Below are 14,862 nucleotides of genomic sequence, written 5' to 3'. Positions count from 1 at the left end.
ACAGAATCCATGTTAATCCTTGTAGAAAATCTTGGTGTCTTATCATCCCCTTTGCACAGAGTTCCATTTTTTTTTTTAGACCTAAGTGTTGCAAAAGACCAGGCAGGGGTCTTGGGGATGATTATGGATAAAGAATTGAAGTTTAAAGAGCATATTGTGAAGGTGGCCAAAACAGCACATCAAATTACATGGTTGTTGAAGAACACACTGACAAGCATGGATAGAGAAGTTGGAAGTTTTTTCACTTGGTTAGACTATAAATTATATATTTAGTTTAATCCTTTATCCAAGTGTAAGCAAACAAAGTTTGTGCCTGAAGTATCTTCAGGACTGGGGCAATGCGTGGCAAAGGTGGACTGACTTCTCATCACTTGCCTTGGTATCCCATAATGCAAAGCACATCTCCTTGCGGACATGTATAATACTATGCATTATGGAAAGGGTCACTACCCAGACTGGTTTTGACCTTTATTGAGCTTTTTTGACCTTCTTGCCCCAGTCCTGAAGATACTTCAGGCACAAACTTTGTTTGCTTACACTTGGATAAAGGATTAAACTAAATATATAATTTACAGGGATAGAGACGTTATTGTTCCACTTTATAAGGCATCAATAAGGCCACATCTAGACTGCTGCACACAGATCTGGTCATGTGGATTCATTGGTGATGTAGAAGTGGTGGAGAAGATTCAGAGGTGAGTGACAAAGATTGTGGCTTGTCTGTAGAATGCTTCCTATGAGAATAGATTGACAGTCTGTAGGTTTCAAAAGTAGCTGATAGGCATGAGAGAGCAGATATGATAGAAGCATATGCCTTTTCGGTACAGTATAGGAAGGGTAAGAACAACGGGTTACCCTCGAAAATTGTGTAAGAGCATGGTTAACAAGGGTGTTGAGACTGGGTTTTTTTTCTTGAAGGGTGGTGAATGGGTCTATGAATGAGTTTAAGGAGAGGTATCATGTGAATAATGGTTAGTGTGTCAATATAGTTATCTCGTGATGACTCTTCTGAATCCATCAATTCAGAAGACTTGCTGCCTATTTACTTGTCTTTCTATGTTCCTTAAACACTACTTGGCTTTCTGTATTTTCTGTAATATTTTTGAATTTTTTTTTCATTCTAAAGAATAATTGAAAAATTGCTTAGTAGATTACAGTAGAGTAAAAAAAAAAAAACTGTAAAATTCATTGTGAAATGTCATTTATTTATGCACAGAGAAAAAATATGATTGTAAGTTTAGCTGCTAAAGATGTATAAAGAAATTGCTTATTAAAAACCATTCATGTGATATTTTAGATTATTTTTTTAAAACTCAAGTTTTTTAGATTTTTAGAGTGTTTTACAGATATTGTGCATGTCATTTTTAATCACACGAATGTTTTTATTTCAGGTAACTTTGAGCAGCTGTGTGATTTCATTAACAAAAGCACAGAAGTTTTAATGAAAAATGCAGCACATCTGGATGATGTGTTGGCTACCCTTGATCTCCAGGAGCATTCCATTGGAGTTCTTGCAATTTTGTAATTATGTAGTTTTTTAAGTTATGTGATAAAAACAGTTTAAAAATACATTTATTAAAGTACGTGTTCTTTTGTTTTAGATTATCTTTATTCATTACATTTAAAAATTATATTTTTTCTCCCCAGATGTGTAAAATTTAATTTGCCAAGCATTCCTGATTATGAAATCCTTTATGCTCAAGTGCAAGAATTCATTACAGGTTGTAATGGAGAACAAGCCCGATTTGCACCAGATTCATGTAAGGAACCAGAATATTTCTACAAATTTTTCATAGTCATTACTGATAATGTTATTCTGTCAGCTCACAATACAGAATGATTCCATACTATTGAGATTAGCATAAAATTAAAGTACTGTCTCAGTGTGTATATTGCAAGGTTCTTTTAGGCTGAATTGTTTCTTTTATATCCCCTTTGTATAAATTTATATTGTATAGGAAAGGTCTTGACTGGTTTCCAAAAGCTTCTCTTAGCCAAAGCCAATTTGCCGAAGAACAGCATAATTATTGTATTCAGATGTTTATTGCATCTTCTGTGGGTGAAATTATGATAAACAATTTTTTGTATATTCTAGAAATCACTATTTTTAAAATTAGATTTCATTACTTCTGGCCTCATATTATCCTAAGATGATTGCTGATTATTATTATTATTCTTATAATGTTCTATATTTTTATAATGTTCTCTATGTTCTATATATATATATATATATATATATATATATATATAAATAAGTTTTTTTACCTTGGGAATAATGTATATTAGGGTTACCAAGTAATTTTATAAACTTGGTTATTTTACTCCTAATCCCAAGTAAGCAAACAGTTAAGTTTGCGCCTGAATGTAGTTCAAGCCTAAAGGTGGTGCAACACCTTACGTTCAGGCGCAAACTTAATTGTTTGTTTACTTGGGATTAGGAGTAAAATAACAAAGTTTATAAAATTACTTGGTAACTCTAATATACATTATTCCCAAGGTAAAAAAAACTTATTTACAGCTATATCTCCTCCAGAGATTCTTATTCAAAATAAAAGCACCTTGTAGCAACTTGTATAGGTAAAGTTGATAAGGCTCTGTATTACTAAAACCTTAGTATTTAGGGTCTAGCTACTCACTGAGGAGACCTCAAAAAAGCTTGAAACCGGTCTGGGTAGTGACCCCACCCATAATGTATTGCAATATACATCTCTTAGAGAGATGTGCTTTACATTATGGAAAATACTAAGAATAGTGATCATAGCTTTACCCACCTTTACAATGAATTGCCCTGGTGTTGCACCACCTTTAGACTTTAACTACGTTCAGGTGCAAACTTAACTGTTTGCTTACTTGGGATTAGGAGTAAAATAACCAAGTTTTTAAAATTACTTGGTAACCATATATATATATGTAAATAAGTTTTTTTTTTACCTTGGGAATAATGTATATATTAGGGTTACCAAGTAATTTTATAAACTCCTAAACCCAAGTAAGCAAACAGTTAAGTTTGCACCTGAACGTAGTTCAAGTCTAAAGATGGTGCAACACCAGGGCACCATCTTTAGACTTTAAAAAAAGAAAAAAAAGCTGTGTGACTGGCTCACAGTTTTCTGCTTTACTCATCTGAGCACATTTTAATGTAACAACCCTATTTTTGCTGGCTTTCTGTGTATGTAATAAGTTTTTTTTATTCTTCGTTCTTTATTAACCTTATAGAAAGTTTTTTACCTTGGGTATAATATACATTAAAGATACCAAGCTATTTTAAATATAAATAAACCTGGTTTGGTATCTTTAACGTATATTATAGTTATTACAGTTAAGTAAGATGGTAACTTGTTTTGGTAAAATACTTATAAGTGCTGTATTACTTAAATCTTAGTATTTCTAAGCCTGGCTCTCACTGACGAGACCTCAATAAAGGTCGAAACCGGGTAGTGGCCCCTTGCCTTTAATACATAGCATCATACATCTCCTCCAGGAGATATGCTTTGCATTAAAGGTAAATATTAAGAATAGTGATCAGAACTTATTCCACCTTTACCATGAGTTGCCTAGACTTGCACTATGTACGGGGTCACCCCTACTTGCAGGCGCAAACTTGACTTATTTGTCTGTTTGCTAACTTGGGAAATGGATTAAAACCAGGTTTATTTATATTTAGAATAGCTTGGTATCTTTAACGTTTATTAACTTTATTAAATTGAAATGGTTAAGCCTAGTCATTAAAAAAAGGGTCTACTCCACTTCCAAAAATAGCTTAGCTTTTTCTTTCATAGAGCAAATGTACTTTATTCAAAACCTTGAAGTTTCTTTCTGCCAGAAATTAAATTCATTGACAGCCTCTCCAAAAGATAAATATTCTCCACTTTCCTATCTTATTAAGAACTGATGTGACCTTTATTATTATAGGCAGACTGGTTGGTCTGCTTACATTCATTTAAAATACCATCTAAATTATATTCTTCCCCATAAGTCTGATAGGTTAGGTCTGGCCAGCTGGCTAGATCTACTAGACATAGAACCCCTCATTTCAAGTCCCAAATCTACCTAATCTATGGAATATTGCTCAGATATTGGGGTTATGCACCAAAATTCTCTCTAAGAGTTGCCATCCAGAAGAGGGCAATTTGGTTAATTAATGATCCTTCTCTCTCCCTAGGCATTCAGTTTCCATCTTGTGCCTCTTCTACAGAAGCTTTCATGGATGTTGCTAACAATACCTTTTTTACAGTCCATCTTAAGCCTCATCAAACCAACTTCTCTGCCTCCCTCCCACTCTGCCTTCCCCAAAGAATATAGCCTTCAGTTCAAAAAAAAAAAGTAAAAAAATAAAATAAAAATAGATTCCTGCTTTCTTCTTGTCCTCTTGCCCACATATAGCACTGATCTGTTATAGGTCTTGTGACCTTTCATGTGTGGTTAAGATATTAAAAAAAAATACTTGAAATATTCATAGAATTATTTATATTAGGATTCATTTTTAGTCTGCGTGGTTAGCCTAGTGGCTATGCCAGGGAAAGGAGTGTCCTGGGAATCGAACCTGGGTTCGGTGAGGAGCTTAAGGATCTTTCTCAGTTATAGCCAAGTTAGCCGGACTTGGGCATGGACAGCAGGGTTTTTCTCCCCAGTTTATCTGGAGTTTTTCCTCCCGCAAGCAGGCAAACTGGCCACGTGAACACACAGCTATAGCCATAGAATATACCGGGAGGCATAGGGCTAGTCATCTTATCCTTGGGATGGGTACAACTTAGAAGGGCTTAAGATAGCTCTCTAACAGGCCAGTAGGCCTAACACGTAGAAGGGAGGATTCATTTTTAATGAGAATCTGAATTGTAAGTCTATAATACATTAGTATTAGGACCATGAGTTGCTTGGGATTAAACAATCCAGAAACTCTGTTTTGAAGACCACACATGGAACATTTTTTCAAGCTATTTTAGGCATCTGATAAGCAGGTTGGCAGTTTCACACCAAGTGACAGAATTCATTTATCACTTAAAAAAGATGTTCTCAAACATCCATGCCCAAGATGGGATTTGAAACTGGAATTTGCTGTGGTGTGGGTATGGAAATATTCTCTCATATTGGAAAGAATTACTATGAAATGCTCTCATTTATTTTAAACTGGATCACATGGCTTGTAGAGGAAGATATAATCAGCTATCTCTCTAACTAGCAATGAAGGTATGCTTTACAAGATCTTTTTTTAAAAAAACAAAAAAGCAATCTCTCAAATTTGAAAAAATCACTATGAAGTACTGTCATTTATTTCCATTGGATCGCTGGTCTATAGAGAAAATGATCGGCTATGCCAGACTTCCTGTGTTGAAATCAGATGTGATCTATGTTTTATCTAATTTTAGAAGAAAAACTGCTTAAATATTAAATTCATTCATGGTTTCTCCAGTGTTTTTTCAATGTTCTTATTCTCACAGTCTGAATTGTCACAGACAAACTGGACTTTGCTGCTGAAACGAGAAAGGTACATGTGGATTATATTTGATTTCTTTGGCATGATAAATCTGACTTGGCTAACCATGTGATTCTGTCAAAACAAATGACCTTGTTTCTTCACCATTTTAATTTTTTAAACAGTCTTGTGAAGTTTTCTTTTATTCCTTATTTTAGCAATACAGGAATGGTTATCTGAAACAAAATCAAGAATAATTATTTAATATGATATTTACCTTTAGGTAATATTCTTGCTGTTTGATATCATCCACTCCAATTTGCATGCTTTTATAATTATTTTTAGTAGTTTGATATTTGTTTTAGTGCTCTAATGATATCAGCTAATGAAATGTCATTATAAATAATTTATTACTAATATTATGGTTCCTGCTTAAATTCTGTCTTACTAGTTGTTATATTTTGTATCATGCTAATTTAATTTTGATCTAGTTTCATGAAACATATTTTAATTATTTCAGTTGCAGAACTCTGCCATTTATTCACTCAGAGCTTAGTGGAAAGGCAACAGGTATGTTTGGTTTGCTGCAAAATGTCTGTTATAAATATAATATAATTTTTTTTTAAAAATGTTAATATTGACTACCAGGATTCAACAGATTTTGGCAAAATCCTGACTCCCAAAGACTGATTTATACCTCGTTTAAATAAAGAGTGTAAAATTTCCATTCATCCCATCACTGAAGTTATTTTCTTATATGACACCAGTGTACATGAGTCTTAGTTGACTTCTATTAATTTAGTTGGAAGAGGTGCTGTAACCTTTGATATCAGCAAAGATCTTATTCATATTACAAGAACCAACTAGAATTCCTGATGATCTGATGATTTCATCTGTCTTCTCATCACTCTTGACTTTTTTCATCATCATCATCTTCATCAGCTGTACTAAGAATGTCACTTCCTCTGTAGGCAATTCAGCTTGCAATCTGATAAGTTTTTCTGATTCATGAAACACATCTTCCACTTTAATTAATTCTAAGCTGACATTGACAGTGTCTGACATTGTAACACTCATTGGCTTGATCATCCTAATTTCTATTCTTTCCTCCTCTGACTATTATAGTGTTAGTTTTCCAGTATAATACTTTCTCTGAAGTATTACTGAAATTCTTTTATTAGAACTGAATGAATATTTTCAATTTACCTCAAATTCTTTTTCTTTGCGGTATATATATGTGTGTGACGTCAGTTTCTAATAAACAAAAGTGCAATTTCTTTGTAGTATATACACTGTGTAGACACACACATATTAAATGAAAAGATTAAAGAATGGGTAGCGTGTGTGATTAAATTGTTCATTATAAAATTAGCATCGAAATATCAGTTGCATGTGCTTGGTATGAATTGACATTGAATTGAATAAACTGGAATACAGACACAAACAAACGTAAAAATAATGTAATAATCTAATGTTGAGGGTAAAAATGTGAATTAACATGCAGCAGTTAAATTAAAGCCAAATATGTCAGGAAAAATATACTAAAGCCATAATGCCAGGAAAAAAAAAAAAGTAATAGGCAGTGTTGTGGAATATTATTTCACATAGTATATGATAGTATAGTCACTTTGTGGGCAATGATATCCTTAATCCTTTATATCCATTGAGTTCAGGATGATATAGCAATACTTTGCCTCTCTGTATAATCACTCTATACATAAGCTGCTTTTATGTAGGACTTATCTCTTTTTCCAGACCTTGTGTTCAGAAGTGATAGTATGTTTTGCAAGACCATATAGAATTTGAGGTCATTGACATATAGGAGGAAGAGCGTAAGTTTACAGTACTGGATTATGTACTTTTACCTCATTTTTATGGATTATGTCTTTGATGAAGAAATCTAAATAGAGGAAGGCATTCATCTTCATATATAGTGAATAACCAGAGAGGAAATCCCAGTTTCCTCTTTGGTTAATTACAGGAAGTCAGCCAAAATATAAAATGGTAGTTTGAAGAGCAAACCTGGTCAGATGTCCTGGAAATGTACATTTGCTACATGAGTTTCTCCAAACCCTCCATTGCTTGTATCCAAAGGAAGGTGATGGTAGCTAGGTGATCTGCTGTGGATCAATAGTAGAGAAAGAGAGCAATATAAGTGGTCACTAATTAATTGGTTTGACCTTTAGGTGGTGTAAAATTATTGTAGATGACTTTCTCCATTATTTTAGATAGAGCTCAGATGAGGATGAGGATTTGATTGCTGACCTTTTCTCTTTTTTATAGCATTGACTAAATATAAGTAAGTTTACTTCAGTGCTATAAGACAGTTGCTAGATATCTAAGCTACAAGAGCTGTAAAGACAGTATAGGGTGGATATGTATTCTGGAGGGGGTACTTAAGGATAAAAACCATATAACTGAGAGGAGACCTCCACATAGCCTTTAAAGGAAGGCGGAGAACCGACCAGGGCCTCTGACCTAATGTCCAATCCTCACCTTCTCGTGGTGCACCCTGTTGGTTATCTACCTGGATACTGAACGAACAAGGATGGGCTGGCAATTTGGGATTTAGCAGACCAAATTGTATTCTTATTGGTTAAACCAAAATAAAAAATGATGGTACAATATGACAAAATTTCATGCCGGCTCGGGCGTCGCTTGGTTAAACAAGGCCCCCGTTGTTTTCGCCAGGGAACCAGGACCAACAGCAAAAAGTCAGCTACTGGAACAAATCTGAAAACACACCCCAATGCAACATCACCAGAGTTAAAGATCGGTACTATCAACATAAGAAGCCTGAATGGCAAAGAAACGGAGCTAGCTGAGGAATTAGATAAGTACCAGATCGACATAATAGGGGTGACTGAAACAAAAAAGACAAAAACTGGTGAGATCTTTCTGAGCAATAATACAAAATGTTATATTCAGGCAATGAATCAAGGAAAAGAAGGAGTAGCCATATTATTCAACACTAAATACGAGGCTAATCTTCATGAATGGCAGGCAGTCTCAAGTAGAGTGATGTGGGCAAATATGAGAATGGGGAACTGGACAATGAGACTTATTTGTGCCTATGATCCCACAGAAGGTTCTACTAAGGTAGAAGTGGAGGAATTTTTTGATGCTTTAGAAAAAGCAACTGACACAATGAAAAAGGAAAAGTTGGTCATTGTTGGGGATCTGAATAGCAGAGTAGGAAATGATTGTCAGACATACAAAAATATTTTGGGAAAACTTGGAGAAAAGAGCAAAGCTAATAATAATGGCAAATACCTGTTGGATTTCTGCTCAGGACATGGACTGGTTATTACTAACACCATGTTCCAACATAAAAATGTGCATAAATTCACATGGAGAGAAGAGGCAAGGAATAAGAAAAGTCCCATTGATTATGTTATTGTTGATAGGGGTGTTTTCTCCTTGGTGCAGGACACCAGAGTGTACAGAGGATTTGAAATTGGAAGTGATCACTATTTAGTGTTGAGCAGGATAAAATTGAATTTCATATTGAAAAGAATAACATGTAAGAAAGTTTTAAAGCGAATAAAAGTTGAGCAGCTCTCAGATGTGAACTGTAGACTAAAATACACAAAGATTATTGAATAAAAAATGAAAGAGTTTGAGAACAAGAACCAAATCTTGGAGATTCAGTGGCAAGCCTTGAAGAAAACCCTGATTGATTAACCAGAGATGCACGTGGTGAGGTAGTCTCAAGGATAGAAAAATCAGAACTCCCTGATGGACACAGAAAGTTAAAGAGGTGAAGGAAAAGAAGAAAGCATACCAAAAGTTCCTGTCAAATAAGTCAGCTTTTGCTCTTAGAGAATATAGAGACAAATGTAAGAAAGCGAAACGCTGTGTAAAACTAGCTAAACAAAAGTCATGGGAGGACTTTGGCAAGAACATAGAAAATAAATATCAAGAAGGTGGTAAGATATTCTGGAGGTTGTTGAAGCTTAGAAATGGAAGAAAGAGTGCTTTAAAAGGAGTTAGAGATGATAAAGGTGACATGAAAACAGGAGAAAAAGATATCCTTGAAGTATGGAGTAATTACTTTGAAAAATTGCTAAATGAAACAAGCAGAGAGCACATTGGTACAAAACACTCAACAGGCATACAGTCTGGAATACATACAAGACAATGAAAATAGGTAGAATTGTTGAAAATGTCAACTGTGTTGTGAACGGGGAACCTGTGGAACAAGTAAAACATTACAGCTACTTAGGCATGATTTTTGCTGAAGATGGTAAATTAAATAAGGAAATAGACAACCTAATCAACAGAATCAACAAAGCTGGTATGGTAGGAAGTCAATTGAATAAATTCATATGGAATAAGAGAGAAATTAGTCGGAACACTAAATTAGCTGTATACAAGACAGTGTTCAAACCAGTTTTAACTTACGGATCTGAGAGCTGGATCAGAAGTAAAACACCTGACCAAAGACCAGAGACCGCAGATATGAGAGTCCTGGGAAAGATTAGAGGCATGAACAGATGGCATCAATGGCAATATCATATTAAAAATGAGGATATTAGGAAAGAACTTGACATTGTCATCATCCAGGAATGCATTAGCAGAGGTAATTTCAGGTGGTATGGTCACTTAAACAGAATGGGCAAGGAAAGATTAGCAAAACAAGTGTTCTCTGCCAGGTTGCAGGAAAACGACCCAGAGGAAGACCGAAGATATAGGTGGATTGATACGGTACAGTGTGCCTTAGATGATAGAAATATAAGATATACTAATGATAATATTGGAGTCTTGACAAGTAACAGACTGATTTGGAGGAAAATTGTAGATAGGAAGTTAGTAATGACGTAAATTTTTCTTGTAGTACTATCATATCCTGTACATCTCTTGAGGGTACATGTCAGGAATTTGATGATGATGTATTCTGGAACATAATTGGGGGAATACCATCAGTACCAGAAGATTTATTGTATTCATGCTGTTTAGGACTTTTTCTGGTGAAAGACCTGATGAGCTATAACCTAAGCTGTTCTTGGTACAATGTGAGGTATCTGAATTGAGGTTTCCTGATGCTAGTTATGAAGAAGACAATGTTCAGTCAACTAGTTTCGTATTCCTTATCTCATACTTCTTCAGATCAGAGTTAAATTATAAATTTGAAAAAAAAAACTTCTATTAATAAAGTAAACAAACTTGAAATAAAGTGAATAAACATAAACTTTGATGAACATCATGTCGAGCTGTTAGACATCTGACTCTTCTGTTGCATAACATTGTATAATCTGTCGTAGCCTAATTCACAACTTTGTGGGTCTTAATGTATGCTGACCAAAGTTGGTTTATAATAGGGCCTTGGTTTTTGTTACACTGAGTTGGACAACATAGCATATTATCCCTGAAATAAGGCATTCCACAGGAAATGCCTTATTTCAGGGAGGTACTTCTAAAGAATAGCCTACAATCTTAAAGTCATCAATAGCATCTTACAAAGGCCTTTACATATTCTAGAAAATATACAGGAGCAAGAAAACTGCAAATGTGCAATTTATTTGCCTTATAATAAAAATAAAAAAAATCCAGGAATAACGCATCCAGGGATGCATTAGCAGAGCTGATCTCAAGTGGTATGGTCACTTAAAGAGAATGGACGAGGAAAGATTAGCAAAACACGTGTTCTCTGCCAGGTTGGCAGGAAAACGACTCAGAGGAAGACCAAGATATAGGTAGATTGATACGGTACAAAGTGCCTTAGACAATAGAAATATAAGATCTGATAATGTTGGAATCTTGACAAGTAAGAGACTGATTTGGAGGAAAATTGTAGATAGGAAGTTAGTAATGATGTAAATTTTGCATGTAGTACTATCATATCCTTCTTTCTCGTGGAAAGGCTTAGACGTTGGTTATGCATTTTCACTATATAATTTAAGGAAATTACAACATACTAGGATATACATTAAAATAAATTTTAATATATTTCAATATTTCGGCAACATCATGTTGCCATTTTCAAGAACTTAAGTACAAGACACGTGCACGCAGACACAACAAAACAGTAAGTGAGGAAGAAGTAGGAAGCTATTATTTCTCCTAAAGTCCTGATGATACCCTCTAGCAGAAAAAATCACAAAAATCCTAAAAAAACATAACTTCTTTTTACAGACCATATAAAAAATTGGCATCCCTTATCCGCTCTACTATAGACCCCCCCCCAGACCTACCTGGCCAAACAGGCAGGACAGCAAATATCAGAATTTCAGAACACAAGGACTACATCCATTTCCACCAATACAGCCACTCTGGTCTTGCTGACCATGCACTGAATACCTGCCATAGAATACGGTGGAAGAAAGCCAGGATAATACACCATAGCGAATACAGATATGAAAGGCTTTTCATGGAATCAGCTTCAGCCCTAAGAAATGATCCAAACCTCAACAAATTTGGCTGCATGAGACTTCCTCAAATTTGGGAAACCTACATCAGAAGACCTTCAGCCCATTCGCCCAAGAATACCAACATTGCCCGCTAGAGGGCACCATCAGGACTTTAGGAGAAATAATAGCTTCGTGCTTCTTCCTCACTTACTGTTTTGTTGTGCCTGTGTGCATGTGTCTTGTACTTAAGTTCTTGAAAATGGCAACGTGACGTTGCCGAAATATTGAAATATATTAAAATTTATTTTAATGTATATCCTAGTACGTTGTAATTTCCTTAAATTATATAGTGAAAATATCATATCCTTTACATCCCTTGAGGGTACATGGCAGGAAATTGATGATGATAAAAAAAAAAAGTCACTGATAAGTCTTGTACTACAGTATAAAAGTTGCCTTTACACCAGTGCAAAAAGTCTCCATGATGATACAGCCCCTAATGGAGACTTACCATCAAACAGCCTCATTCTCTGTTTTGAAGAGACCAAGAGTCCACAACATTTTCTTCCATGTGGTATCTGCTACATTGGACAGATACCACATGGAAGAAAATATTGTGGACTCTTGGTCTCTTCAAAACAGAGAATGAGGCTGTTTGATGGTAAGTCTCCATTAGGCTGTATCATCATGGAGACTTTTTGCACTGGTGTAAAGGCAACTTTTATACTGTAGTACAAGACTTCATCTGCAAACAAATGAACTGTTCCTCTCAGATCCTTTCCTATATCATTAATGAACAAATTAAACAGCAGTGGTCCAAGAACAGATCCTTGTGGCACACCACTAGTCACAGGCCGTCTTGTGGACTCTACTCCTGAGTAAACCTCTCTGATATCTCTCCTTCAACCACCCTCCTATCCATCTCACCAACCCTATGTCCATCCCCATATGCTGCAATTTACTGATTAGAATTCCATTAGTATCCTGTCAAAGGCCTTAGCAAGGTCCAGTAGAATCACTGTAAACCCATTACCCTTATCCAGTTCAGCCGTCACTGTGTTATAATACGTGAGCAAGTTACTGAGGCATGACCTACCCTTCACAAAACCATGCTGTCTCCGATACAGTATCCCATTTTCTTCTATCCAATCTCGTATTTTCCTCTTGACTATTTTCTCTAAGACCTTGATAATGATTCCTGTTATGCTGATTGGCTGGTAATTTTCAACAGTAGCCTTGGAATCACCTTTGTACAGCGGAACTATTTTCCCCTCTTTCCACTCCCTTGGGACTGACCCAGACCCAAGGCTCAAATTAAACAAAATGGTCAAGGGCACTGACAATTCTTTAGCCGCTTCACGTACGACACGAGCTGGTATACCATCCAATCCCACAGATGTATTGACATTGAGGTTCTGTAATAGACTAGTTACCTCTACTTCATTCATCACAATTCCAGAATAAGCTGTTGGTTCTTCCATTCCTGCAAAGTCACCACTTGGATGATATACTCTTGCAAAGTGCTCGCTCAGTAATTCCACAATATCGACTGATTCAGTTACCTCCCTACCCTCAGCATTTTTTAAGATCATTCTATTATGAGCATTTTTCCTTTTTCTTGCAACATATTAAAAAAACTGTTTGGGATTCTCTTTAGCCTGCATGGCCAATTTTCTTTCGTAATCTGCTTTTGCTTTTCTTACCACCCTTGTTACCATCCTGGCCTGAGCTTTATACTGTTCCTGCGCCTGATGGTCACCTTTCTCCTTAAATTCCCTCCACAATTGTTTCTTTTTTTGCAGCTCAAGCTTAATAGTGTTATTCATCCATTTAACCCCTACTTGATTTATTATTCGGACTCTTGGTATACAGTCAACCATTGCCTCCTGCAAACAGTTCTTAACCACCTCGCATGCACTATCAACATCCAGCCCTTGCAGTTTTACATGCCATGGCACTGAGCCAAGCACACACCTAAGCTTGTCATACTTACCAGCCCGGTAATTCTACATGTACCCCGTCTTAATTGTAAATTCCACTCCTTTAGCCACCTCCCAAGTCATGACCTTATGATCACTCTCACCAATTGGTGGCAACATGGTCATATTCGTTACAGCCACATTCTCAGTTGCAATTACAAGGTCCAGCACTCTCCGCCCCCTGGTATTTTCCACTACATGTTGCCATAGATAGTTGTCCCTTAATAACCGCATAAAATCCAGTTCCTTCCTCCCATGTGCCCTCTCCTCTTTCCAGTCAATGTTACCATAATTGAAATCACCCATAATAATAATTACCCTCCTTCCACTCATTTCTTCTATTTGCCTATACATACTATCCCCACCATCTATTCCATCACCTGGTCTATAGCAGCACCCAATTGTATATTTTGTTCTGCTAGATTCTATCTCACACTGAACAGCCTCAAATGTGCTCTTTTCTCTATCCTGCAGTTCAACTTCTCTACTCCTTGGCTGCAGCTCATCAGCTATCATCAATAACACTCCCTCCCCCATTTTATTCACCCTGTCACTCCTGAACACGCTATACCCGTTGCATTCAATCCCACTAGCTTAATCATCTTCTGTCAGCCATGTTTCACTAATACCAACAACCTGTGGCCTGGAAGTGCCAACCATGGCCAAAAACTCTTCCTTCTTGTTCCTAATACTCCTGGCATTAGTGCACATGAATTGCAGAAGCCCATTTGTCCCATCCCTACTTTGATGCCGTATACTAACTATCCCATTCTGATTTGTTGCCCTTCGTACTCGCTCGGGCATAATATACTCATTCATACACTCAACTGCCTCCCTAAAGTCTTCATATCTACTCCCCCCCTCTTAATAAATCTAGTTTCCCTGAGTCTGTACATCCAATTCCACATCATTCATCAACACTTTTTCAAGTTTCCGTACACCATCTCCATTCAAATGTAACCCATCCATCTTATATAAGTCCTTTCGCCCATCGAACTCATTCCACACATCCACAAATTCCACACCACTCTCCATGCATAACCAACGCATAAATTCATTGGCAATTATGGCCCTCCTTCTAAACACTTCGCTGTCATACCGCGGTAAGATACTCACCATC

The 14,862-nt window shown here is 36.2% G+C and overlaps 1 protein-coding gene across 1 annotated transcript in view; it reads left to right on the top strand.

Moving 5' to 3' along the window:
• Window positions 1-14,862, top strand: part of CSN3 (COP9 signalosome subunit 3) — a 218,263-nt gene that overhangs the window by 13,164 nt on the left and 190,237 nt on the right. The window contains exons 2-4 of the mRNA XM_090407666.1: window positions 1,392-1,521; window positions 1,648-1,760; window positions 5,934-5,983. Coding sequence (XP_090263792.1) covers window positions 1,392-1,521; window positions 1,648-1,760; window positions 5,934-5,983 — 293 coding nt within the window. The remainder of the gene's footprint in view (window positions 1-1,391; window positions 1,522-1,647; window positions 1,761-5,933; window positions 5,984-14,862) is intronic.

This window comes from Typopeltis vanoorti, chromosome 17 (genome assembly GCF_054136105.1).
Source record: "Typopeltis vanoorti isolate ZY-2024b chromosome 17, IOZ_Tvanoo_1.0, whole genome shotgun sequence".
Lineage (NCBI taxonomy): Eukaryota > Metazoa > Arthropoda > Arachnida > Uropygi > Thelyphonidae > Typopeltis > Typopeltis vanoorti.
This window is presented reverse-complemented; position numbering and strand designations above follow the sequence as displayed.